Consider the following 26,970-nt stretch of genomic DNA (forward strand, 5'->3'; position numbering starts at 1 on the left):
GATTTTCGATCTCTTCGAGTAGGATCTTCTGGTGGTCTAAGGAGTGTATTCTTTGTCGTGGAGGGTGGTTTCGGGGACGCTCTAGGAGTTCTATGTAGTATCCTGCGGACACTGTGGACAGCACCCATCTGTCTGATGTGATCCCTTCCCAAGCTTGGGTGAAGATGGAAATGCGTCCCCCTACTGGGGATGCATGAGAAGGGACCCTGAACGGAACGTCACTGTTTTGGTGGAGGCGTGCCCCCTCCTTTATTGAGACTGCCTCTACCCCAACCATGACCTCTTTTGTTACCCCTGCCATAACTCTGGGTAGACTGCTGGTTAGTGTTCCATGGAGTACCCTGGCCTTGGGAATAGTTTGAGCCTCTTTGGGAGTTTTGTCCGCGAAGCCGACGAAAATTGCCATTCCCTCTCTCGTTAGGGGGTTTGTTGGTTAGTTGCCCTAGGGACTTGAGTGTCTCGTACTCGTCCTTGGCATTCTTCAGCGCGTCCTCGACCGCCTTTCCAAACAATAGATCCGGCTCCACCGGCTTATCTATCAATGATGCTTGGGTCTCGGCCTTGAAACCAGACTGCCATAGCCAAGCATGCCTCTTGATGACCGTGCTCTCAGCAATTCATCTGCCGGCGTTATCCGCGGCATCAAAGGTTGATTTTAAAATGCAACCTGACACAGCTCTCCCCTCTGCCGAAACTCATGCCAATTGGCTTTTTAAGGGTTCTGGGGCGGAGTCTATGAGAGCCGCGACTTCTTCCCACTGGTGGCAGTTGTAACTAGCCAGCAGGGTGGTGGAGTTGGCAATCCTTGCCTGGTAGGCGAAAGTGGAGGCTACTTTCCTGCCCAAGCCATAAATCTTCTTGCTCTCCTTGCCGGGGGGAGCTTCAGACGATGACAAGGGTGTTCTCGCCCTCTTACGGGTGTTTGTAACAACCAGGGAGTCCGGTTTGAGATGTCCCCTTATGTACAGTGGTTCAGATTGGGCTGCCCTGAAAAGCTTTTCAATTCTGGGGTTTACTGCCCTAGTGAGATTGGGGTTAACAAGGGAAGGGTCTATCCTCCTTTGTATTGACTTAAGGATAGGGATGGCCTGAGCAACCGGTCTCCTTTCTCCCACCAGTTCCTCTGCAAAGTCCCTCTCTTCCTGAGCACCTTGGGTGTCAATGTGGAAGTGCTGTGCCGCTCTGGACAGGACTTCATTCAGGAGAGGCTGGTTGTCGACAGGGGAGTCGGTAACCGCGGGCTCTTTCTCTACCGGGGAATCTTCCCTGTATGTATCTGGGTCGTCCTCCTCCTCCCCCTCTTGGTCCTCATCATCCCCATAATAGCCTGTCCCAATTTGTTCTTCGAACATACCCACGTCTGGATCCTCACCAAAGGATGGATCTTCCTGATATTGAGAATAGGGCTGTATATATAAGGGGTCTGAAGACTGAGTTGGTGCTTCACCCCGGGACTTCTTACTTGGGGTATTGGATCCTTAGAGCCTGAGGGAGTTGACCCTTCTGGGGTATGAGAGAGAAAGTGTTCCGGGTTTTTTGCGTAGAAATCTGCCAATGATGACATCATTGACATTACTCTGTCTATGTCATCACTGGACCATTCCCTTGAACTGGGAATAACTCTTTCCTGGAGTGCTTGCCCTGTTTTATCTTGACTAGACCTACTGGCCTGAACAGGGGCCTTAGGGACAAGAGACTGAGACTTGTCTGTGTGTTTAGGTGGAGTAGAATGTAGTTTAGGAGTGGAAGTAGACTGGGACTGCTTACTTCGTTGTTTTCCCCCCTCCCCATGGGTGGAAGAGTGTTTCCCTGATTTTTGGGCCCTATCAGAGCTTTTCGATGCCTGGCGTCGAAATTCGGGGGTAGAGTCCCTGTCTCTGGAGAGTGTAAGGGATTCGGTAGCAGCCTTCGCGCTGCCTGCAGACGCCGACTCCTGGAGTGCAGCCTGGGGGTAGAGGTCGGTGTCATCCCCCGACGACCGAATCTCAGTCACTAAGGGGAGCGAGGCACTCTTAGCAACAGTGGAGGGTTGCCTGGTGTCATGGGGCGATCTCGAATGCGAACGCCCAGAGGACACTGACTCGGTGGACCGTTCTCTACGTGCCTCTTTCCGAGAACTCGACGTGCGCGTCGAGTCTCGGTTGGACCTTTGTTTGCTGGAAGTGATGTGGGTAGCGCTCGTGTCGCCGGGGGTCTTCCCCATAGCTGCCTTGCCGGACAACCTTTCGAGGTTGGGGACTTGCGCTTGGCTGTCCATCGATGCCACATTGCCCTCGCCGTCCGAAAGTACGGCGTCGCTGCCATCGCTGAAGGCACCCTCCGCGGCCATGGCCTCTTGTCGCCTGGCGTGGTGGGCCCAACGCTTTGTCGAACGGTCCTTAAGGGTCTTCGGTTTAAACCGACTGCACGCTCTGCAATTCGCCTCGGGGTGGTCCCTCGGCAAGCAGAGGTTACACGTGGCGTGTCCGTCAACCCAAGGATACTTGCGGTTGCACTTAGGGCAAAATTGAAAAGGGGTACCCTCCATACGCACCCTGTGGCAGCGGGCTGGGAGTGTAGGAATATAAGTAATGTACCTATATTAATCAGAGTGTAGGATATGTGCCACCCCCCACTCTCCCTACTTGCAGGGCCGAGTCCAGAGGACTTCCGAGGCCCGGCTTGAGGCCAGAGGCCTTCAGAGGCCCAAATCTGTCGCTGTAGTCCCACGGTTGAATTTTCTCCGATCCGGCGTCGAGCGTCGATGTTCGGAGACTCGACGTATAGGTGGAATAAACAGGGAAATATATAACAATATTAGCAAAATCTGACTAAGTCAGGGAACTCAGCTCAGTGCTTCCGACCAGCGGAAAAAAACAATCTGAGGGTCCTAGACGCCTGAGGGATCATGGGTACAGTGGACGTCACACTAGGGATTTTATTACTGGCACGCCCTGTGTCGATGCCCATTTTCGAGTTTCGAAAAAAACAAACTATACTCCGCAGCTTCCACTAGATGTCGGCCTATGCACAGCATGTGATCTAAGCAGATTCCACAAGCCTCAGAAAATATATATATATATATATATATATATACACACACATATACACACACACCTTTCCTTTTCACTAGCCAAAGGCAGAAATGCAAGAAAAGCAAGGTTCACAAAGAGCAAGATTACAACCGCTTTATTGCAACTAATCATATGGAGCCTACAAGGATGCACAAGGAACCTGGAAGAGCTGAATACTACTAACCTCTAAGGAGAAAATACACAATATATTACACGGCCCACAGTAGTGGCCGTGTAGTTATGGTTAAATTATGGTTAAGTTGCTAATCCCATAGGAAGAGCACTTTTTGAGTGGCTTATAATTTTGCTCCCCCTCGACGAATCATCACCAAACTTTGCAAAAAGTATATGGCCCACTCTGAATTTATTTGCAAAGTTTGGTGAGGTTTGGTGCATGGGGGGGGGCAAAGTTATAAGGGGGGTCCCAAAATTTCTTTTTTTCCCATAGAGTGAATGGGGAAAAAAACTTTGCTCACGCCTACAGCTCAACCCGCTGGACTGATTTGCACCAAATTTGCGGCAGGAGCCGCAGCTTGGTCCTGAAAGCGTGCTTTTGTAAATTTGGTGGAAATCCGTCCAGTAGTTTTTTAAAAAACAACCAAAAAGTAGGTGTAAGATATCTATGTCTGCTCTGCGGACACATTTCCCTGTTCGCTCAGCGGAGAGGACACCGATTGGCTAATCGGCCTGCATCATGTCTGCGGACATACAACGTGTTCGCTGATATGGCTGGAATGAAGCGTGAGGTGCGTCGTATTGTTTTTGTGCGCCCGCCATCTTGGATCCATGGACATCCACGGACAGCGCAGCGACGAATGGGGGAAAATACATCTTTGGGGAGTGTGTTGGTGTGGAAGAGTGCTTGGGGAGGGTGGGGAGTAAGATGGGTCAAATGCTGTATTTATTTAGGTAGCGGGTGCCCCTGATGTGTTTGTCATGTCTGCGGTCACCGCGGCTGTCAGCAGACATAAAAAATGCAGTAGCCCATATAGCACAGTTAAAATGTTAACTGTGCCTTCGGCCATGCACCCAAGATTCCATGCCCTGGCCACAACCACTGCAGCATAACACATCCATAGAATCAAACATCTATTAAATATCCGCAAATATTCAGTTTGTGTACTGTTTGATTTGTATAGTTTGTATGTGAAGTTTTGGCTACGTCATGTAATTAATATTGTAGAGTTTGGTAACAAGCATTGCAGTATAACATATCCATGGAAGTAAACATTTTGGATTGTGGTGAATGGTTAGATGTTTGCTTCAATGGTTGTGTTATGGAGCAGTATTTGTGAGTCGAATTATAATATACTTACTGTTTGATTTTTTGTGTGATTGGATATATATTTTTCATGACTTGGGTAACTGGAGCAGATATTCTTTTTCAATTTCTGTGATAAAAGAAAAGATCATGTTAGTGTAGGTAGTTTATAAAGAGTTATTGCATTGCATAATACACATTTCTGCATTATTTCGACCCTCATATTTAGTAGTTTACAAACCAGTGTACTGTGCAATTTGTTCAGTTTCTGTGTTTGTTTCTGATATCATTGGGTCTGTGGGAAAAAAATCCCTGTTGGATTAAAAAAAAACTTTTTTTGTTATGGTACAATACATTTCTTTCTTTTTTTCAGTGCTTCTTTGTTGTTTCTGGCTAATGTTCTATCTGTTGGCTTGTTGCAGATTGTTACCTGTTGGCGAATTCTAACTGGTTATAGTTTTTTATTTATATTTTCAAGTTGCTCATCTATCTGTTGGGTTGTTGCAGATTTTTGAGGCAGTTAGATACCTGTTGGCGTATTCGGTTTATTTCTTCTTATATTTTAGTGGTATTGATTTATCTGTTTGTTTGTTGCAGAAATCTTGGGGCAGTTAGATATCTGTTGGTGTATTCTAACTGGTTATAGTTTTTTTATTTATATTTTTAAGTTACTCATCTATCTGCTGGGTTGTTGCAGATTTTTGGGGCAGTTAGATACCTGTTGGTGTATTCTAACTGTTTATAGTTTTCTAATTGAAGTTTTAATAATGTTTATGCACAGATTAGTTATAAAATTTTCGTTTTAAGAATACTAAATAAGCGTTTATAAGATTTGCTGGGAATCTCTGCTTTAGAGTAATGGTACTATCATTACATTCGAACCATCCACAATTCTTTTTTATATATGCAGTGTAGTGACCTGCATTGGTTGTGGCTCCTGCGTGGTAGATTATACCTATTGTTGGGAAGGTTTTCTTACCAAGTGATACTTGATCATGTGCGAATCCGGTCAGCTTGCAGTTGTTTTTGGTACCATCTGCATTGTAACATAAAAGCATTAGTAATACGTATTTACTATGTGGTTGTATTTGTATGGTGGAGCGATTATCTGAATTGCAGGTAGTACATAATCTGCCATGGTTTGCATTTTGTACAAGTTGCTGAAATGGAATGGATTCAGAGTTCATTAGGGATTTGTTCCTGTTGCACATTGTTGCAGAGTGCGCATGTAGGTTTCCACATGTATGAAATCTGGAAGATTTCATTTATAGGTATGTTTTTGTTTTCCAGTACTTGTAAGTACATTAGAAATTCTTGTGGATCTTCTTGTGGGTTTATAGTGAATTTCACCATTCCAGCAGAGTAGTCCAATTCTTGTCTTATTCCATGAACACTGTATGTGTTGTCAGGAATGTTGCTTGCATTTCTATGAAGGACTAACATTTGCAAACACAATTGGTCTGTATTGTGTAGGTAAATGTCAACAATTTGTGGCAATTGGAATAGAATATTTATTGCTACATTTGCGTAGCAATTTACACCAGTTATATTTGAAAGGACCAGATAGTTCTGTGTCCAAGTCATTTCTTCGGAGTGTGTGTTGCTTCGGAGTGTGTGTTGCTTCTTTGAAGAAGTACCTGAGTTACTTTGAGTAGTAGATTCTTCTTTGGTTGTAGTAACTGATGAAATATTAGCTTCTTTTACTCTATTTGGAGGATTTGCAGTGAGATCCTTTTGCATTTCTGTTTGAAGTAGTTTTCTTTTACAACGTTTTGCTTTTTGTGGAACAGGATAGGTTTTTAGATGGGGTGTACAGTGAACGTAGTCTATTGTATTCTAAAATGCAAGGAATATCAGCGTTTACTTTACTTGCATCAAAGTTGATTAGAAATAGACCGTCAAGTGTACGTAAGCGTGATAGTGCTACGTATCTCATGCCTTCTTTAAAGACTGTGTTCCCAATAGCTATAAATGCTTTATCTAGGGTAAGACCTTGTGATTTGTGAATGGTGACTGTGTATGCTAGAGTTAGAGAAAATTGCTCTCTGCGTACATGCATGTCTTTGAAAAGAAGGAATCAAGCTGTTGAGCGTCCTATCCTTTTTACTTCTGATTGTTTGTCAAAGAGAATATTGACAAACTGAATGTTGTCACATGGGTATGTCTGAAAGCCAACAACTGTACCAAGTGCTGCATTAACTAGTCCTTGCTCCACGTCAAGGTTACGTTTAAGCATTACTCTACAGTTTAAAGATAATTTTAATATTTTATCCAAACCAGCTGTGTTGGAAATCGAGTTTTCTAAGGTATTTAGTCTTGTTGTGGCTTGTTGACACATGGGTAGTGTAATACCATGTACGTCCAGTTTGTCTGTGGAGCAAATTTTTTTTTCAACATTGTTTCATTGAATTTTGAACAGCTTGCAAGAGTTGACATGAAGGACATACAATTGACATTTTTGTGTGCTCATTTTTCCATGACATCAGTAGCACATGAGTTATGGCCATACAGTGCATGGATGTGCCAAGTTTTTAATATTGATTGTGCTTCTTGAGGTAGTACACCAACTCTAATACTTTAAAAATGTTGGCGTATGTGAGGTCTGCAGACTGGCACATGTTTTCTGTTAATTCTCTGTATTGGAAATGTTGCCAAAGGTTGAAATTTCCTATGCTGCCAACAGTTTTACGGCAGAGTTTGTGTTCTAAGGTTTTAAAAATAGGTTCACCTTTCACTGGTGTCAATTGAAGAAGAGCTCTTCATAGTTTGTTTTGAGTAATCTGAGGTGAATCAAAGCCAACATTAGGTTGGAGACCATACGCACTTCATCTATTAGTAGCATTTTCATTTGTTTTAACACTCTGTGTAGTTCCATGGCAGCTTCTGTAGATGTTTGTAATATTCTAATTTGTTTTGGTGTTCTACTGGAAGGAATAGTAATCGGTGTAAAGTGACACCGCCTATGTTTTAGGCAGCTAAACCTGTGGGGGCAGTTACAACAGCTGACAGTTTTTTGTTTGTCAATTGCTGAAGGAACTTGCTGATGATTTTGATTAAGAATGTTTTGCCTGAACCAGCTTGACCACTGACGTAAAGTAGTATAGGTTTGCAATTTTGGCAGGTACATTCTTTATTTTCATGTTGTACACCATGTGCAATTTCTTTTATTACTTCTTGAAAAATTCTATGCTGTTCATTGTTTAGTTGTGATTTCAGTACAGCAAAGTCTTCTGTCGATTGCTCATACTGACACATGGTGTTTACTACTTCTGTCATGGCTTCTTCTGCCTCATTTGCTATTAGTGGCTGTCCAAGTGGTTCTTGGCTTCCTGTTATAGAAGGTTGACTACTGTCAGGAGTGTCCACATCTAGTGGGCCTGGAGTTCTTCATGTTGCTGTTCATTGTGCAACATTGTTTTGTACTGTGTAAAGTTTACATCGGTTATAGTGCTTCATAGGAGTCATAGATATCTAGTAACTCTTCTTCTTTTCTCCATGGTTTAAAAAGTTGTAGCAGGGACATGTAATATAGTTCTTTACGTTGAGGAGATTTTAATGACAATTTGATATGATTAATTAAGGTTCAGTTGGTAAGTTTCACTAAGCTGCCTTCACAATTTGTCACTCTATCTACCTTTATTTTCATCTGGTTTTATATTGTTTTTGTATGTGAAGTTTTGGGCTATGTGGTATAGACACATGGTTTCCAAAGTGGTACTCCTGTTTGGGTAGTATGTATCTAGTAAATAGTTTCTCAAAATGTCTTGGCTGTTGGGATAATTTTTGGCTATTGTTTCTATGTCGTCGTATGATTTGAGAACTCTTTTTCTTGATTTAGCAGGACCAAGACTTAGCCATACTATATTTTCAGATTTTCCATACAAAGCACTACCGGTTATACGATCTGCAGCTTTATAGCAGCCACATTCTATATGAGAGAGCATTTTTATGCATAAGCTGTACAATTTCTGAGACAGTGTTTTGTCCGATGATCGGTCATCCCAGAGGTCTTGAAGCTCTGTTTTTTCTGCTTTGGTTAAGTAGGCTGTAACATATCGTGCAACTGCAGTGGAATGGTCTGCAATGTACTGCACATCTATGTTTGCATTCCATAAGAGGGCAATGCTTGCATTGTAATCATTGATATGTTTTGTTTCTTCTGTTCTTTTTCATGTAATATGTGTTCTTAGGTGATTTACCTTTAACACTATGTCTAACTTAAGACATGAAGTTGTTTACTTGACCTGTTGCTGTAACTAGTCTAGGGAAACCAAACCGGCATTTGGTGTAGTATTTGCCTTTGTTTTTGTATTTGCGGCGACAATATTTCCCACATTTGTGTCTTTGAAATTGTAAAATTTGTGCATGAAGATCACTATTTGTTGCGTGACATTTTTCGATAAACTGTAAAACAGTGGCATCACTGTCTTGACCAAATTTAGGAGCATCTTTAATCCATAAAAACATGTGGATATGTGGTGCTCCTCTGGCTTGGTATTCTTTTCTCCAAAAGAAGTGTTGCACTTCTGCGAGGGGAGGAACAGTTTTATCACAAATAAAGTGTAGCATAGCAAAGAAGCGATGATGGAAATATCTTGAAACATTAACAGGATCTAGAAAGCAAAGTTCTCCAGGTGTTAGTAGATCTATGTTTGTTTTGTTTTTGTTTGATATGCGTAGGAAATCATGTAATCTTCCCATGCATATTCTGCACAACTTAATGTAACAAACCAAGTGGGTGGGCCAAGGTTTCTTATCATACAGCGTACATCTCCATGACGTCGGAACCAGTACTCTTTAGTACCACGCATGTTTGCTAACAGATTTGTAATGCTTGATTGTAACCTCATCTTTTTCTTGCATTTTTTGTAGTAATTGGGTAGCTGACATATTTTGAAAATGGGTACCTGATTTCAATGTGTGTGCAACTTCGTAGCATAGAGTTGCTAGTTCACTTTCAAAGATTAAGTGGAATATGTATTCCACATTTTATCTAAATCTGGGATCTTCAGAATACATTCGTAACAAGCAGTATTTTGATTCTGTTATCTGAGTGGGTGTATCATCGTACTTTCCTCCTTTCCCAGTAGGAAAAAGTAGAGGAAAAGCATGTGCTTCTATACTTTTTTCCCATATGCTGATTGGTGATCCTTTGGTTTGTCGCATTTGGTATGTTTCTAGTGCATCATCTATGGTGTCTTTAGAGTGTAATGGATGAATTGCATAATGGTCTAAAATATTGGATACTGTAGCAGGATCTAGAAGTTCAAAGTGACCAGTTTCTGGTGACTCTTGAATTATTTCAGTCATTTCCTTCAGGTTTTCTTCAATATTAATTTCTTTGTAGTATTCGTTGTTGTATTTTAGATATTGCAAGGCTTTTCTAACTTTATGTAAGTCTACGAGTTGTTGCCAATTTATTTAGTCTTTTGTAGGTACACCATTTACTAAGACAATTAAAGATTGCTCTATTGGACGTTGCACTCCTAGAGTGTGTACATTTTCTTTCAGATCTAATGGTAAATAAACTACTTTGCCACAAATGCCTTTCACTAATTCTGAGGGAGGTAATTTTGCTGTTTTTGGTTGAAGGTGTATTATTGCTTGAAATTGATTCACTGTTTGAATTATTAGGCTGAAATTATAAATTAAGTTGTTGCAAGGGTTTTGGGAGTGGGAATAGTTATTTGTGATAGCACATGAAGGAGTTTGGTTGTTGTCAAGTTTTGCAGTGCAGTAACTGCAAAGTATTAAGGGGTCATTTATTTCATATTTGTTTTCTGCTATAAGGTAGAGAGCTAATTCAAACCATTGAATTCAAACCATTTGGAATCTTCATTGTCTTCTATTTTGTATGTCATGTCTACAGTTTTTGTGCTACTTTTATAAAAAGTTCTGCGGCAAAACACACACACATGGTTTGGTACTTCAGCGGATGTACTTTTACATTTTTGTATTTCTTTTTGTATGTGTGTAGTAGAAGGTTGCCATTTGTAGAATTGTTCCTAAAGCTATTGAATTTTAGTATTTCTTTTTGTATGTGTGTAGTAGAAGGTTGCCATTTGTAGAATTGTTCCTAAAGCTATTGAATTTTAGTATTTCTTTTTGTATGTGTGTAGTAGAAGGTTGCCATTTGTAGAATTGTTCCTAAAGCTATTGAATTTTGTAAGTGTCTTTCACTTCCAAAATATTTTCTCTGGATATGCTCCATTTCTTCGAGTACGTCTTTGGCTGTACCATGTTAAAGATTGTTATTTAAATTGTCTAATGCTAAAGCTGGACTTTTAGCGTTAGTACAGTTTATGGACTAGATTTCTTATAGTTGAATGATGTGTTGATATCATTTTGATATGATGGAAGGTGCTTATGCAATTAGGTCCTGAAATGCAGGCTAATGAATGTCCTTGTAGTCCTGTGTGTTTGCACACTGGACAGGTATCCATATTTTATAGAAGTTTCATTTTCAATTGGTCTTTGCCTTCTACATATTGATTGAGGAACTGGCGTAAAGATTTGAAAGATTTTTTGTCAATGTTACACACTGACGCGCAGGGCCATTTGTACACTGGACGTTTTGGTTCAGTCTGATGGAGAGGTGATGCTGAGTTTTCTGGGGATATTTTTGTAAACTGCATTTCTTGTTTCATTATGGTATTATTAAGTTTTCATACCCTCGTCCACTGCTATGTTTGGCAATTGTGTTTGTTTGCTTCTTCATTAAAATATGGTTCTGTGCTCGTGAGGGGACTCCATTCACCTCCACAGATATTTAAGAAGTTATTTTTGTTGACATTGCATTTATTGAGAAGTCTTTTTTGTAGTTTAGTAGTTAGTTTTGTTAGTGGTTTCATTCTGTTTAAAACTAAAATAAATAACTTCCTTTTGAGAAGGATTGCACTGTCTATGGGAGCTTCTAAGATTAATTTTCTACGGTAGGTTTTAAGGGTTGTGCATGATTTCTCTCCTGTTTTTGTAAGATTCTGAAGGACTGTGTGGCGGCACATTTTTTGTAAAATACTTTTTTTGGTATGGTTACTTGCCACTACATCAAGATTTATAGGAGCAGTGTTAGCAGTAGTGGTAGATGAATTCTTGTTAATCACTTTCGGTTTCGTTTCACATTCTGAAAGAGGAGGCAAAGTTTTTGTACTGGAAACTTGTTTTGTTTCGCTTAATGACTATTAGATCTTTTGTTTGAACTTTTTGTACAAATTCTACTAGAGATGGATGCTTATTTTGGACACTTATTTTCATTTGTTATACTTCTGCGCTGCTTTCTACAGACTTGCTTTTTGGTAGGCATTCTTTGAGGACTGTTGAAAAAAAGAAGGTCTGGGTTGGGCTGTTCTGCAATGTATGTGTGTATGAGTGTCTGAGTATGATGGTAAGGATGTATGTGGTGGTGTGTGAGTGTGCATTGGGCAGCTACAACTAGTTGGGAAGGCTATACTTGTATTTGTGTGTTACTATACTGGGGTTCAGATGACAGTAGAAAGTAAGCTAGTGGTGAGGAGAAACACTAATACTAAATCTAATGGTATAGAATTAAAACAGTTCTTTGTTCTGCAATACTAACATTCTAGGGGCTGATTTATGGAATTTGTGCGCTGAAAAACGGGGATTTGTGCGCCATTCTGCCTGAAAATCCCTGTTCAACAAATGGGGATTTGTGGGCAGAATGGTGCACAAATCCCCGTTTTTCAGTGCACACATTCTATGAATCAACCCCACAGTGTGTTTGAGTAACAGTAAGAATATTATGGTAGTATTGCACTTACTTATTTTGTTTGGAATGAGCAGGTTTCTTCTGAGTTGTTGTTTGTACTTCAGATGCTGCTGCATTTCAGGAGAGTGGTCTTCACTACAATTGTAAAAGAAAGAAGTTAGTAATTGTGTGTGTTTATAGCACTGATGCTAATTTAGACGTTGATTTTTATGTTTTTGTAATAGTATTGTTTGATAACTGAACATAGTGTGTGCATGCAGTTTCTTTTGACTATGTGCAGCCTTTATATTTTACTTACAATATGTTAGTTCAACATGCTTTGCAAATGAGTAGAATACTAAGTGTATGAAACTCACTTGGTTTCTTAAGGCTGTGTTATTGCATGTTAAGAGATAGAAGAAATAAAGATATACTTATTTTGCAATTTTTATAAGGTAAATGGCAGAAACTGTATAGAAAAGCATAGAATGTATGCATTTGTGAAGGTGTGGGTAATAAAGCAGAAGGATGTGATCTACAGGCATTGGTGTTATTTCAGCTGGGAGCTTCTCAATGATAGTGTTTATCTGTGTGAGTGTTGAGTGTACAAAGATGCATGAACTTATCCTGGCTGTGTGCAATTATATAATACATCATTAAGTGTTTTTCAACAATTATACTGTTATTTCTCCCATCTTTTAATATTATAATTATTTTAGATAGTTGTGTGTGTAAAAAAAGAATTTAGATAGCAGAAAGGTTTGGAAGTGGCAGTGGGTTATAGCAGATGGGAAAAATAATAGTAAGTTCATTTTATAGGTTATACAGGTTAAGCGGCCGTTACTCTGTTTAGAAGCATTTAGAAGAGTTGTACATGTACTCTGCATAAAATATGCATACCTGTAGTTTGTATTCATGCATGTGGATATGCATGCAGCTGCAAGTAGAAATCTTGGAGACTTGTACAGTAGTAGGTGCTTTCCAATGATATGAGTCTTGTACTTTAGTTAGATGTAGGGGTCTTGGATGTGATTGGTGGATGGTTGTGTGACTGCTTAGCTGTATCCAATGAGGGAATGGCACAGAGAGTGAAGTGTAAAGGGTAGAAGGGCTGTCCAAGAGTTGTGTGCTCCGTGGACATCGCGGCTGTCCGCGGACAGGGCGTGCCACATCCAGGGTTTTCCAGCAAATCCAGCATGGAAAGGGGACTGTAAGGATTAGCCAATCGGGTGTTGAGGTTGTGGACTTATGTTGAAAGAGGCTGTGTGTAGTGAAGATGGCAGAGGTGGAGAAAGTCAGGGTGTTGGTGGTTGACGATATGTTTGTGCATGGTTTACAGCAGTATGCTCAATGCAGGCAGGTGGCAAACAATTTTGATGCTAAAGAAGTGGAGGTGGTGTGGAGCACTGTGCCCGATTACAATGTACAGGGAATTATACCGGTTTGTGAAGATATGGGCAGCATGAACAGTCCCCATGTGGTAGTCTTGCACTGTGGTGCTTTGCATTTGGGCTAGGTCAGTGCCCCTACTTTGTTGCCAGATATGGAACACTTGGTTCAAACAGTAATGAACATCCTTCCAAATGCCAAAGTTATTTTTTCTGGATTAGTACCTAGGGCAATATGGGACAATAGTTCTGTTTTTTGTCCTCAGCAAAACATTGCTCGGTGTGCAATCAACCGAGGCATGTGTGCTTTCATGCTAAGAGCTGGTATGTTCTTCTGTAATAATGAGAATATTGATTCCAGTAATGCTGTTTATTTTAAAGACGATGGTATTTCTTTATCTTTTGTGGGAAATGCCATGCTATTTTGGAATGTAAGGGTTGCTTTGGAGAAGGTTATGTGAAGATTTTAGGAGTAAAGTAAGAAAAAACCAAAAAATAAATAAATAACAGGTGTCTGTCGAGCATCTTATAAAAACAAAAAAAACCTCTCTTTTCAGAGCCAACCTCAAAGGGGAAATGGGGCACACTATTTAAATTTAAATTCACCAAGCTCAGATTTTTCGATATGTCCACAGACATGGCGGTAGTCCGCAGACATCGTGTATTACATACAGGGATTTTGGGGTGGAGAGGCATGCAAATGAGAAAGAGTAGAGCAAGGGATTGGTCAATAGTTTACTGGGTGTGTTGTGTAAGGAGAGAGTTTGTCTGAAAGTCTTTTTCCTGAGAGAAGAACAGATAGCTATGGCTGTGCGTTTTAGAAAACAGATTATCTGGATTTAGGGAGACTCATTGATACATTGGTTGGAGGTGCATGTAGAACGCTGTGGAGTATCTGCAGATCTTGGATTCCCTCATGTGGAAGTGCACTGGCATTGAGTGCGTGGAATGAAATGGCTGGACTTGGTACCTCTCTGTGCTACTTTAGAGACACAGCATCATCCAGACATAATTAGAATTCATTGCGGAGGGAACAAGTTTAGGACATGATCTGGAATTTCTTTGCAATTTGCAATGAAAAAAGGACTTGGGAAGGTCATGAACATGTTTGCAAATTCCCAAGTAATTTTTTCTCTTATTTCGCAGACACAAATGTGGCTGCGTTCTTCTTCATTGGTCCACAAATGGAGAAAGCGAGCCGTAATGTCAATAAGGCTCTGCCTTTTTAAGAGATTTTGGCATGTCCTCTTTTCACAATGAAAATATTATGTTTCGTAGCACATACATTTTCGCAGAGAAGGAGTCCATCTTACTTATGCTGGCAATCAGATTTTTCCGAGAAATGTACAAAATGCATTGCAACCTTTTTTGGAATTACAGCCATCCATTTTGCAGTAGGTGTTGACTATTTGAAGTTTTTCAAACACAAAACACCACCAAAAGGCTCTTTTCAGAGCCACCACTTCCTCTCATAGAAAAGTGCAATGGTTAAGATAGGGCAGCACCCCAAAGTTTGTATATGTCCGTGAACTGTCCGCGGACTTCTAAAAGATGCACAGGGCCCTGCACTATTTATCTGTCACTTCTATTTTTTAACTGTGAAAGGCGGCTCTAAAAAGAGCCTTTTTTGTTGTTTTATATTTTGTTTGGTTTTTTTAAACACAACACACAAGGAAAGGAGGGTAAAGGAGGGTAAGGAGGGGACACCAACCACGGGGATAAGAAATGGCAGGTGGAGAGAGGAAGATGTAGGGTGGGCCTTATTTAAGTAGGTAGCAGACCTTCTCATGCTCCCTGACCGCAGTCTCGAAAGCACTCCGAAGACTCTCCCCCCTGCAGAGTACTGCATCGCAGTACATACACAATATTGTGACCCTCGAAAGGTAAGTGTCAACAGCATCATGAATGGCCTGTGAGGCAGCTGGAGGGATGCGCTGTCCCACAGGGGTGTCTCTTGACAGTAGCGGGAACGGAGGATGTTGTAGAGGAACTCAACCTACTACGTTTATCACAAGGTACAACCTTGCGAATAGCCCCACCGCGGAACGACCTTCGGTGTCGCTTCATGGATGTCATACCAAAGCTGTACACACCAGGCCTCCCATGACTCAGCACCATTTTGCACTGGTTGCAAGTGACCTTATTCGCACGTCCTTTTGGCACTCTACCATGAATGGTAAACAACCTCCACACCCAAGACTCGCAGCGAGTGCTGGTAGTAGGGACTTCCACTACTGCATCCTCTTCATCCTCCTCCTTTACATCCCCACGCCTTATTACCCTCTGCAGGCCCTTGGTGAGGTGGTGGTAGAGGAGGGGGTGGGGGTGGTGCTGAGGCAAAAGTAGCACCAGCTGGAGCAGCAGCAACCATGGAAGCCATCAGGTTTGATTATGGGAAAGCAGCAAGTGCAGCAAAAGCCGAACAAGCCAGTCAATCTGCAGTAGTAGAAAGACAGAATGAGGATGAGCTCTGGGGTGTGGACTTTTATAGGGGTGCAGGTGCGCGCTTTGCGGACAGCCGCACTGTCCGCGGACAGATAGAACACCCCAAAAAGGCTCAGAAAGTTCCAAGAAGTATGTAGGACGCCAGGGACATTGTCTGGGACATGTGCAATGGTGAATTTTTACTGTAAAATACTTTGGATTGTCCAAAAAAGTACTTTTAAAATGATCGGGGACACGGACAGTGTCTGCAAATCAGGACACACGCTCAGTGTGGGTGCGGTCACATGATGTCGTGAATACGTCTGCGAATGGGACGGGTGTCCGCAGGACACCAAATGCATAGGAACGGTCGTGTGCATGCACGCAGGTGTTCTACGGACAGTGTTCGGGTCCTCAAACTAATTAAAAGTGCGACACACGTAAGACGGACAGTTATGGACAGGCGTGATGTTCATACGACTTATGGGTGTGGTGAGCATGTGCGTAGATGTTCTACAGACAGTAGGGACAGGTATAGTGTCCTTAGGACACCTCCATTTTGGTTAATTGCAGACATTCCGGACACCGAGTGTGTTCTAAGAACAGTTCCATCTTGCTTGCGGACAGTACGGACAGGCATAATGTCCTTAGGACACCCCCATTTTAGTTAATTGCGGACATCCCGGACACACGCGCTGTCCGCGGGCACCCTAACTGCCTTTTTTTAAAAAGAATAAGACACAAAGGACTGAATTAAAACACACAATATTTTTTTTATCATATACAGATATAAAATTTATGAAAGAGAGAGGGAAGCAGAAACTGACACAAATACAGAGGAATTAGAGGTTTGGAGAGGATGGATGGGAGGGGATGAAGGGATGGAAGTCTCATCATAACATTTTTCTTGATGGTGAAGGTTTGAGGATAGTTGACTGGGACATGGAGAGGGGGAACAGGAGCATGTGGGACAATGATATCTAATGTTTTCTTTTATGTGGTCCTCCACAACATTTTTTGAAGATTGAAATTTTCCATAAGCACATCCATTTTTTGTTCCATGCGCTGCAGAGTATTTTGTAATGTCTCTTTTGCTATATTATTTTCAATGTTTGTAAGGTCTGTTTAAAAAGGTTAAGTACACAAAGTAATGATTATTAATTTGTTTATATCGAGAAGTGTCTACCATTAGTATCACTGTCTTCAGTCATTTCCTCACGTTGGAAATTTTCTTCAAGACATTCCAAAGCACTGGACATTTCTGTGTAAAAAAAATATATTACTTTTAGTGTACCTAATACAGAAAGTTTAGAAATATATAACAAAAATGAAGTTTACTTACTAGTTTCTGGTAACTTTTGTTGTTAGTGTGTGTAGGTCTGCTGTTGCTTCTTGCTGTGCAGTTTCTGTGAGGTAATTATGTTGGTGGCATGTCTGTTTTGTTTTGGTATATTCCATTTTAGTACATATGCTATTTAAATGGACGGTTGATGTGTTACATATATAGGTTCCACTTCTTATTTATTATTACATATAATGTGTTTATGTGCTGCTTTTTGAACTTGTTCAGTGTTTATATGGCATGCTAGAACAATTTAAGATACCCCCTGAGTTTTTGGGTCGTGTTGATGTTGACCGCGTACATCCACGGGCATATGCACACGGACATCAAATCACTAGCAGGGGGGTTAAGTATATTTATATGTATATAAAGTAAGGGAATCCTAGTAAACATGTATCAAATTCACACTGTGAATATGTATATTCAGTAAAAAAAACTTTGATAAAGGGAGGTTATGGTTAAGTTGCGCTATTAAAAACCTATGAAATTCAGTAAAAAAAAGTTGTTAAAGGGATGTTATGGTTCAAAGTAAAACTGAAAACCCCCTGAAATTCGCTAGTTATGGTAAGCTAAGCAACCATAACTCGCGCCACCACCGTGCATTGCTAAGACTAACACCTAGGACATCAAAGATGACATCACAATGTCTGGCTCCCTCTTTATTCCTTTAGTGATATATCCTAGCCAGTAATACTTAGGAACAAAGAAATCAAAAGGTACTATATTTGTAGACTAATACTTCAAATATGTTCTTACAGTAATTCATTTGGGGTTCACTCACAGCATATGAAACATGTACATAGGGAGAATACACACTTGAAAGATACCAATGCTTTCTGTGTATGAAGACAATCAGTAAGGTTATCAACACTTTTATTGTTCTGCTGTTTTTTTATTACTGCACTTTCTCTGGATATGCTCATATTTGTATTTGCATTACTTTCTTTAGGGTGCAGTCACATCATGTGATTATTCATAGGGAAGTAGTAGGTTTGAAGCAGAACAATCATTTCTGTGTATAAAGCTAATCAGGTAGGTTATGAACAATCTCTGGTTCTACTGCTGCTTTTTTGCGTACTTCACTTTCCCTGTATATATTCATATTTGTATGCGTTGTGTCTTTGTGTTTTGTATGTAATAATTAAATTATATAGGAAGTGGGTTTCATTAGCTACTTATTACATGTTGCACAGTACACAAAACTCTAATAAGAAAGCATTTATCATTTCACTATTCAACATGGGAAGATAATGAATATTGCACCTCCATCATGTATGCTGCACACAAGGCTTAGGTTTATACATGAGTAGATTATTATACTGTAAAGAAATTCATAATAGAATGCTTTTTATATCAATGCATTGCTTAATGCACTACATAGTTCATGACATCTATTCCAATGATCCTTGACATTATTTGTCAACATTATAATAAGAATCCCTTGTACAGACTTTTCATGAAAAGTACATGCACATGTGATGTCATCAGTGATGTCATCAATTGCATTTGTGATGTCATCTTTGATGTCCTGGGTGTTAGTCTTAGCAATGCACGGAGGTGGCGCGAATTATGGTTCCTTAGCTTACCATAACTACCAAATTCGAAGGGTTTTTCGATTTTACTTTGACCATAACGTCCCTTTAACGTTTTTTTACTGAATTTCATAGGTTTTTAGTAGCGCAACTTAACCATAACGTCCTTTAACAAAGTGTTTTTACTGATATATATATATAAATTAAACCGACAAAAACATTGTTAAAGGGACGTTATGGTTAAGTTGCACTAGTCAAAACTATGGAAAAACGTTACAGAGACTTTATGGTTACAGGTAAAACCGCCAAAAAAAAATGAAATTCGACAGTTATGGTAAGCTAAGCGACCATAACTCGCGTCACCACCGTGCACTGCTAAGACTAACACCCATAACATGAAAGATGACATCACAAATGTCACTGATGACATCACATCTGAAATTATTTTTGATGTAAAGTCCCTACAAGGGGTTGTGTTTATAATGTTGGTAACATGATGTCAGGGGGGATTTTATAATGTTAAAGAAGTAATAACTAGCTAACAATTCAAGATTTACTACACGCGTGTGCTAGTACAATGTATACATATGAAGACCCACAATGCATTCAAATCAGAGTCACATACAGGGCAACTAAAGTAAGGAAGAATGAAACGGCATCATCAGAAAACATTAATAGCATTAAAGTTTATTTTCATGTACACAAATAAATTATGTGTTTCAGGCCTGCCTATTGCCCTATGTATGTGCACCATGAACATAGACCAAACCGAAAGGTAAGTACTTTAAGAACATACGGAAAGGTTAGCTTCGAGATATACAGCACTTTTTGAATTTTTATATTCTGACTCTCAGTGTCCAAAACAACAGGCCTAGATATTTCAGTGATCAAAAATAAGTGGGCCACATATGTGATGTTATCAGTGAGAGATGCAGTCCCTGGGCTTACGGCCAAGGATAAGTCTTGCTGCCCTATTCTCGATTAGTTTGAGGGGTCGCAGAGTGGAAGAATGTAGATTCTGGAGGAGCCTATTGTAATAGTCAAGCCTAGAGAGAACCAGGGCTTGGGTAACATTGAGCCTCTGGGGGAAAGTGAGAAAGGAGAGAATTCCTTTGAGAAGGAAAAGCTGAAAGTAGGACTTCTTGGCAATGTACTGAGAATGAGGGGGGAAGGCGAGAGAGGAGCTGAAGGACTCCAAGGTTTCTGGCTTCAGAAGAAGGAGCAGGCGGAGAGCCCAAGGAGGAATGCCAGAGTGAATGGAAGAAGGAGGGAGCAGGGGTCCTGATGGGAAGGATCTCATTTTTAGAGGAATTGAGGCAGAGATCGCTGGAGGTCAGATAGGCAGTCAGGGATGATGGGAGGTGCAAGCAGATCAGCAGGAAGTTTGTGCGTCGTCTGCAGAACACTGGAAATTGGGGGAAAAGGAGGAGATGAGGCATGCCAGCTGAGCAGGGTAGATGTTGAAGAACCAAGGGGATAGGACAGAACCCTGGGGGACAGCACATGTGGAGAAGTAGGAGAGGAGAAGGTGCCCAGGATGACTTGGGACGAGCAGTCAGTTAGGAAGGATGTCAGCCAGTCCTGTTCCCGATCCGAGATACCAAGGGTATTGTGGAGCCTTTTCATGAGGATGGAATGGTTGACCATGTCAAAGGCAGAGGAGAGATCAAGTAGGATGAGGACAGCTGGGGAGTTGGAATCAAGGGATGCAAGCAGTTCTTCACAGGTGCTCAGAAGAGCAGTTTCCGTGCCTCTGGATGTTCGGAATCCAGATTGATGGTCATGGAGACCACCAACAAGTTCAGTGTGCAAGTTGAGTTGGGGCAAGGCCAGCTTCTCCAGCATTTTCCACAGGAAGGGGGTGATGGAAATAGGGCGGTAGTTGGCTGGACAGGTAGGGTCTGCTGAAGGTTTTTTCAGGAGGGGCACAGAAGGGAGTGCTTCAGGGAGGAGGGGAAAGATCCAGTGGCATAAGAATGATTACAGAAATCTGCAAGTGCGGGTGCAAGAGAGCCAATGTTGTCCTTGATGGTTCTGGATGAACATGGGCAAACCTGTTTAGAAGAGACCTTCATGGAGTGGACAACTCTGGTAACCTCTTCAGGTGTGAAAGGGGAGGAGGAGGAGGCGAGGGAGTAAGGAGGAGCAGGAGGGGCCAAGGGAGGCAAGGGGGTGTCGGAAGGGTTTGGAGGGTGAGTAGTAAGAGTGTTCAGGACATCCTGAGTTTTGGTGTAGAAGTGAGTGGCCAGTGCATTACAGAGAGCCTGTAAATGGGAGGAGAATACTGCGGAAGGGTTGGCTAGTACCCTGCAGATCTTGACAAGTTCAGCCATGTTGTTGGATGCACTGGAAATCCGTGCCTGTGTGTGGGCTCTTTTCTTGGTGCAGATGGAGTCTGTATTGCCTTTGGGGCAGGCAGCAGGCCCGTTTGTCAGAGGATGAGCCTCAGATTTGCCACTTCCATTCGGCCGCTCTGCACTTATGTTTCAGGGCTACTTTGGAGTCGTACCAGGTGTTACGCTTAGAGGCAGGTTTCAGGGGGATCCTCATGACTGGGGCAAGAATGTTTAGAGTATTGGTGATGGACAAGTGGAGGGTGCAGAGTCAGCGGTAGAGTCTGAGGTAGGGGGGCAAGGTGTGATGAAGGTGAAGGCGAAGGCAGCAGTTGACACTCGTTTCTTCGGGCGGTTGTTAGCGAATGAGGTTGGCAGGGCTATTGGGGGTGCGGTTAGAGGGCCAAAGGGACCCAGGTAGGATCAGAGGAATAATGGTCTGAACAAGAGAGAGGGGCGACTAGTGAGGAGGAGAGAGAGGTCAGAGTGAATGAGGGCGTCCAGGGTGTGTCCAGCCGAGTGGGTTGGACCAGAAGGGAGAATGGAGAGGGATCGAGAGGTGCAGAGGTCAATGAAAAGAGTAGATGCTGTAACAGGGGAGTTCAATTGGATGTTGAAATCCCTCAAGAGGAGGAGATTGGAGGTGGATGAAAGTAAGGAAGAACAGAAATCAGCCCATTCAGAGAGGAACAGGGTGGTAGAGCCTGGAGGCTGGTAAATTGTAGCAATGGTCAGGGTGGAGGTGGGCAAGATGACCACTTGCATACCAGGCTCTCAAAGGAAGAGTAGAGCTGGGTGGGTAAGATGGAGATGGAACCCACTAAGGGAAGATTAAGGCAACCCCACCGCCAGCACGGTGAGGTCGATGCTTGTTAATGTTCTTGAAGCCATCAGGGAGGAGTGAGCCAAAAGCAGGCATTGAACCATGTCTCGTTAAGAGCCAGAATGTCAAGGTCAATGTCTTCAAGAATGAGGCAGATGTCAGTGGAGTGTTTGTTGGCTGAGGAGGGATTAAGAGTCACCAAATGAAATAGGTCTCTGCCTTTGAGAGTTTTCTGAGGTGGGGTACGGGCGTAGTACACCAGTAGGAGGGGGAAGGGTAGAGAGAGTAGTAGTGGTGGGAGAGGCAGGAGAAGAAAGGATGTTAATTAGAGACGGCAGGATCCGGTCAAAGAGAAGGAGGGTGGGTTGAGGACCCTGGACCAAGATAGTGCCTATGTTGTAGACATTAACGAAGCAACGTGAAGATGAGAAGCCAGCCAAGTGAACTTCCCACTTGGTACTGCTGTTAATGGGAGTGGATTTGGAAGCAGAAAGAGTAGAGATGAGGGGGTCCATAGATCTGGTGAGTGGACAGAGAAGAAGATATCAGTAAAGATCTCTCTGGAAGAAGCACTGTCATAGGCGTCTGCGATGGGAAGGCCAGGGTTTGGACTCAGAATGTCTTTTGTGCTTTTTCCTTCTGGACTTCGTGAGAGAGGGGGTTTAGGTGATCGTGTAGCAATTGGAGAAGATGGGTGAGATGGTGAGAGCCATAGGGGTTGCATAGGTTAGTAGAGGAATGAATAAAGAGTGGCTGCACTGCACAGTTCTAGCTAAACTCACTAGGTGGCCTAGTAGTCACAAAAGGCAACATGCAGTCCTAAAAGGAAATTGACTTTCAGAAATAGTGGCACAAATGCAATGCAAAGAGGCGTACATATGAAAAGGCACGCGCACAGCTAATTTCGACTTTTAAAAATAGTGGCAGAAATTAAATGCAAAGAGTGATATTAAATATTAAAATTAAATTACTTACAGTGGATTAGTCTGGGTATCGATGCGTTTGTGAAACAGAAAATCATAGGATAAAGATATGATCATTGTCCCACATCCTCCCCATATGGTGTTTTTGTCAGACGAGTAAGTTGACTCACACAAACCCACTACTGGGGTGCTCACATCGCCTAAAGTTAACATATTTAGAGGTGCTGCATCTTTACACTATAAGAAAAGGAATAGTTAGTTAGCCAGCCACTTGACATATTTTCAGTACTAGACAGCTTATAGGTTTATGATCAACTTAAAAACAAGTGCCACCTGCAAAAGCTCATCAAAGCAGCCACAAATGTTCTTTCAATGTCAATAAATATTGATAGCATAGAAGAAATTACTTACCTCTCTAATGTTCTTTCTGATGGTATTGCTCCCATAAATTCCTCATCTTTGACATTCTATCGTGCACCAGCTGTCTTTGGAATATAGTTTTTCCTCACCAAGAAGCAAAGCTTGACTCCTTGTCCGCTCTGCACAACACCATTGCGTTTCTCACACTAGAGTTGACGTTGCGGTCTGTGCACATGGAACCATAAAGCCCCTTAACATCAGTTCTGACTCATCAGCCAGCACTCAGCAATTGAGCGACCACTGAACAGAGATGTGCAGAAGCTACCTGTGAAGAGGTGGAGGAATGTTCATCAGAAGGAACATTACCAAGAGGCAAGTAATGTGCTCTTCAAATGGATTCCTCCCTCCCCCGTATTCCTCATCTCTGATAGACTCCCATAGTAGTACATACATCTGGACAAGGTAAGAAAGCGAGAACACAACACCTACACCAGAAAACCATGGAGGACATCTTGGCCAAAGTGATCATCCTGGCCTAACGGGTAATCCATGCAGTAATGCTTGGCAAACATGTGCAACAAAGCCCACATAGCCGCTTGAAATATGTCCAAGACAGGGGCACCCCCCTCTGCAAATCAGAGGTGGCAGCCAGGATGCTGAATTCGCCCTGAGACCGTCAGGCACATCCTTCCCAGTCAGATCATAGCATTGTGAGATGTGGAGGATGCTCAGCTTCACTCATAGTTCCTTTCTCCTTAGAAAACCCAATGTACATATGCAGGTTTTTCAGAAAACAGCTGGAGCTCTCTCTCTCTTCACGCGGAAGTAATGGCCATCAGCAAAATCACCTTAAGCGTGAGCAATCTTAATGAACAATAATGCAGAGGCTCAAACAGATATCCCATAAGTAAAGTTAACACTAAATTCATGCCCCGTGCAGGAACAACTAATCGGTGTAGGGGAAACTGATTGCACAAACCACAAACATTGCCTATCAATGGGCATTGTAAAAGAACCTTGTTCGGGGGAACTTTTAAAGGCCAAAATGTTGTTCAGTTCCCCTTCACATTGTCAAGCTGCAGGGAAGTCCAGGCCAAGGAAAGCAGGAAATGTAGGTGAGATGAAGTAGGACAGATGAAAGGGCCCAGACCTCTCCCCCAACATCAAACCCAATTTACCCCTCCCACAGGCATAAATGGACTTGGTGGCTGGCCGCCGACAGAAAGTAGTACATCAAGGACATCATCTGACAGGTCCCACTCAGTATATATCCAAGCCTTAGCATCCAAGCATTTAGGTTCAGGTTGCTGAGGCTCTGATGGTGAACCGTACCCCTCCCATCCCCCAAGTGGGAAAGCAGACCCACCCTTGCAGAAACGTTTGTTGTGTTTGTTGCTCATGCATTCAACACTGTAACCATAGCTGAAAGTTCTCCTGTGTACTATGTAACATAAGCTTAACATCCCTCTTTATGCCTTTGCGCCCCAATACCCTTGGGTCTGGTGCGCAATATAAATAAATAAAACAAACAAACAAAACGTGCTAGCGAGCGCAGATGGACACGTCCAAAAGCTCTGGGTACCACAGCCTCTAGGCACAGTTTAGAGCAAGCAGAATCAATCTGGACCCGAACAGCCATTGACTCCTGATAAATATTACAATGACAGGAATAGACAGGAACACACAGAGAAGAGCGAAGTACCACCCGACCATCAGTGCGAGCTCCTGCTGGGGAAACTTTCTGGAGCAGAACATTTCATACTTCCTATTCACAATGGAAGCAAAGATGTCCACTTGAGGAGACCACTATTTGAGGGGTCAGAAATGAAAGCCAGACACAAAGTTGTCATGTTTTTGGTTAAAGACTTTTATTTAAATTAAAATGGTTAGGGAAAAATGCCTCTCTGCCCCTATGCTAAAGAAGAGTTTAACTGCTTATAAACCAAAAACTAAGGATCTGTCTGTGTCAGGATGTCAATACCTGAAAAGCCATCCTTGTGTCCAAAACATCCTATCCTGAACCGCACACAACAAACAAAAAATAAAGGGTGCAAGGAAATGTCCTCAACCTGATATTGGCAAACAAGTGTTCACAAGTGAAGAGTACAATAAAATGTTCTCCAAGATGAAAGACCTTGGACCCAGAGGGTGGTTCCCTTTCCCTGCATTTTAAATGGATGGCAATGTCTCTTTTTACGAACAGTTCCTTGTGTGTCTCTCCTGGATCCACAATGTTCATGTTAGGTAACACGTTCTGCAACAGTTTTTCTTTAACACACATCTCTTTTGTCTTTTGTCTAGCAAACACTATTCCTCTTTTAGCATTTCTTGTAGCTTTGCAACTTTCATGGTATACTCCACTGCTAGGATGCTTTGCACCTCCATTCATAATACCCTACTACTCAAAACTGAAACACCCCCAAAAAAGATCATTAAAAAAAGACTCCTTAAGTAGTGTCGCAGCCACTACCAACTCCCCTGTGCTCCATCTCTGCCTACACAACCCACATCTTTTTGAGTTCAAACCGGTCTCTGAAAATTAAGTCCTTGAAATCATCTAAGGCCTTAAACCTTCCAGATGTTAAGGTGATATCTGTCCAGCGGTGGTGATTAAGGACTGAGTTACACCACGGTCTCCCTTCATTACCCCCCCCCCCCCTTATCAATGCCTCCTAATCTTGTAGTGTACCCACCAGCCTTAAGGATGCCTGGGTTCTCCCCCTCTTAAAGAAACCTACCCTGGACCCTGCCATCGCGACCAACTACCACCCCATCACTACTGTACCCTTCCTTCTCAAAATCCTGAACCGTGCAGCATATATACAGACCCAGCTCTACCTTGAAGACAACAACCTCTTTGTCCTGCACCAATCCGGCTTCCGACCGGGTCATGGCACGCACTCTGCCTTCCTTGATCTCAAGAACCAACCGGATGAGATCAAAGATGCCGGCAATCTAGACCTGCTCCTCCTGCTTGACCTGTTGGCTGCCTTCGACATGGTGGACTACCAAATCCTCTGCCGGCACCTTGCGTCCACAGCGCATTTCTCTCCAGCTGCTGTCTCTTGGATTACTTCCTTCCTCTCAGAAAGATCTATGAGAGGGTTTTCTACGATTGCCACAGCCCCTCCCGGAACCGGTTACATTCAGCATCCCACAAGGGTCATGTGTCTCCCCAACTCTTCACAAACCCTTTTTGGACCTGCTTGATGACAAATGAATATCCTACACCAACTATGCGGATGACACAGATTCTTCTCCACCTCAAAGAAAACTATAAGACTGATACCATGAATCTACATTCAGTCTACCATACCATCCAGGACTGGATGTCCCGCCGACCTCCTCGGTCTTAAAGACGATAAGACAGAGATTCTCCTGGTGGGTTGCCAAACTGCACTCAGTAAGCTGGACCCTTTCTCCAAATCCTTCAACATTGAGGGCAATACCATTGTACTGGGGAGACCCCCGGCCGGCCCACAGAGTCAGGGTTTGCTCCGAAGTACTTTAAGAAGAGATAGCTGCACCTTGAGATGGATGGGGGTGCAGATCTATTACTCCAACACCAATCAATAAGGCCAACTCAATGGTTTGGCAAAGGGAGTCAGTTTAATGACAAGTACAAAAAACGGGGAGTCATGGCAATCAGCAGTGATGCGATAGTCCGTCTCACTTCAAGTCCAAAGAACTTAATACAAAACATAACTTTTATACTTAAAACGCATCATAATCTGACGTATAACACTCAAAAGTTAATATACAATTCTATTGGTTAGGAAAAGGTAACTTTAATATAGGTGCTATATCTGTATATGGTAACTGAGTG

At 42.3% G+C, this 26,970-nt stretch overlaps 1 protein-coding gene across 1 annotated transcript in view; it reads right to left on the minus strand.

Moving 5' to 3' along the window:
• The window catches only part of LRRK2 (leucine rich repeat kinase 2), a 2,398,611-nt gene that overhangs the window by 111,019 nt on the left and 2,260,622 nt on the right, over positions 1–26,970 (minus strand). Inside the window, exon 47 of the mRNA XM_069629211.1 lies at positions 22,837–23,021. Coding sequence (XP_069485312.1) covers positions 22,837–23,021 — 185 coding nt within the window. The remainder of the gene's footprint in view (positions 1–22,836; positions 23,022–26,970) is intronic.

Source organism: Ambystoma mexicanum, chromosome 12 (genome assembly GCF_040938575.1).
Source record: "Ambystoma mexicanum isolate Mex_15411 chromosome 12, UKY_AmexF1_1, whole genome shotgun sequence".
NCBI classification, from domain to species: Eukaryota; Metazoa; Chordata; class Amphibia; order Caudata; family Ambystomatidae; genus Ambystoma; species Ambystoma mexicanum.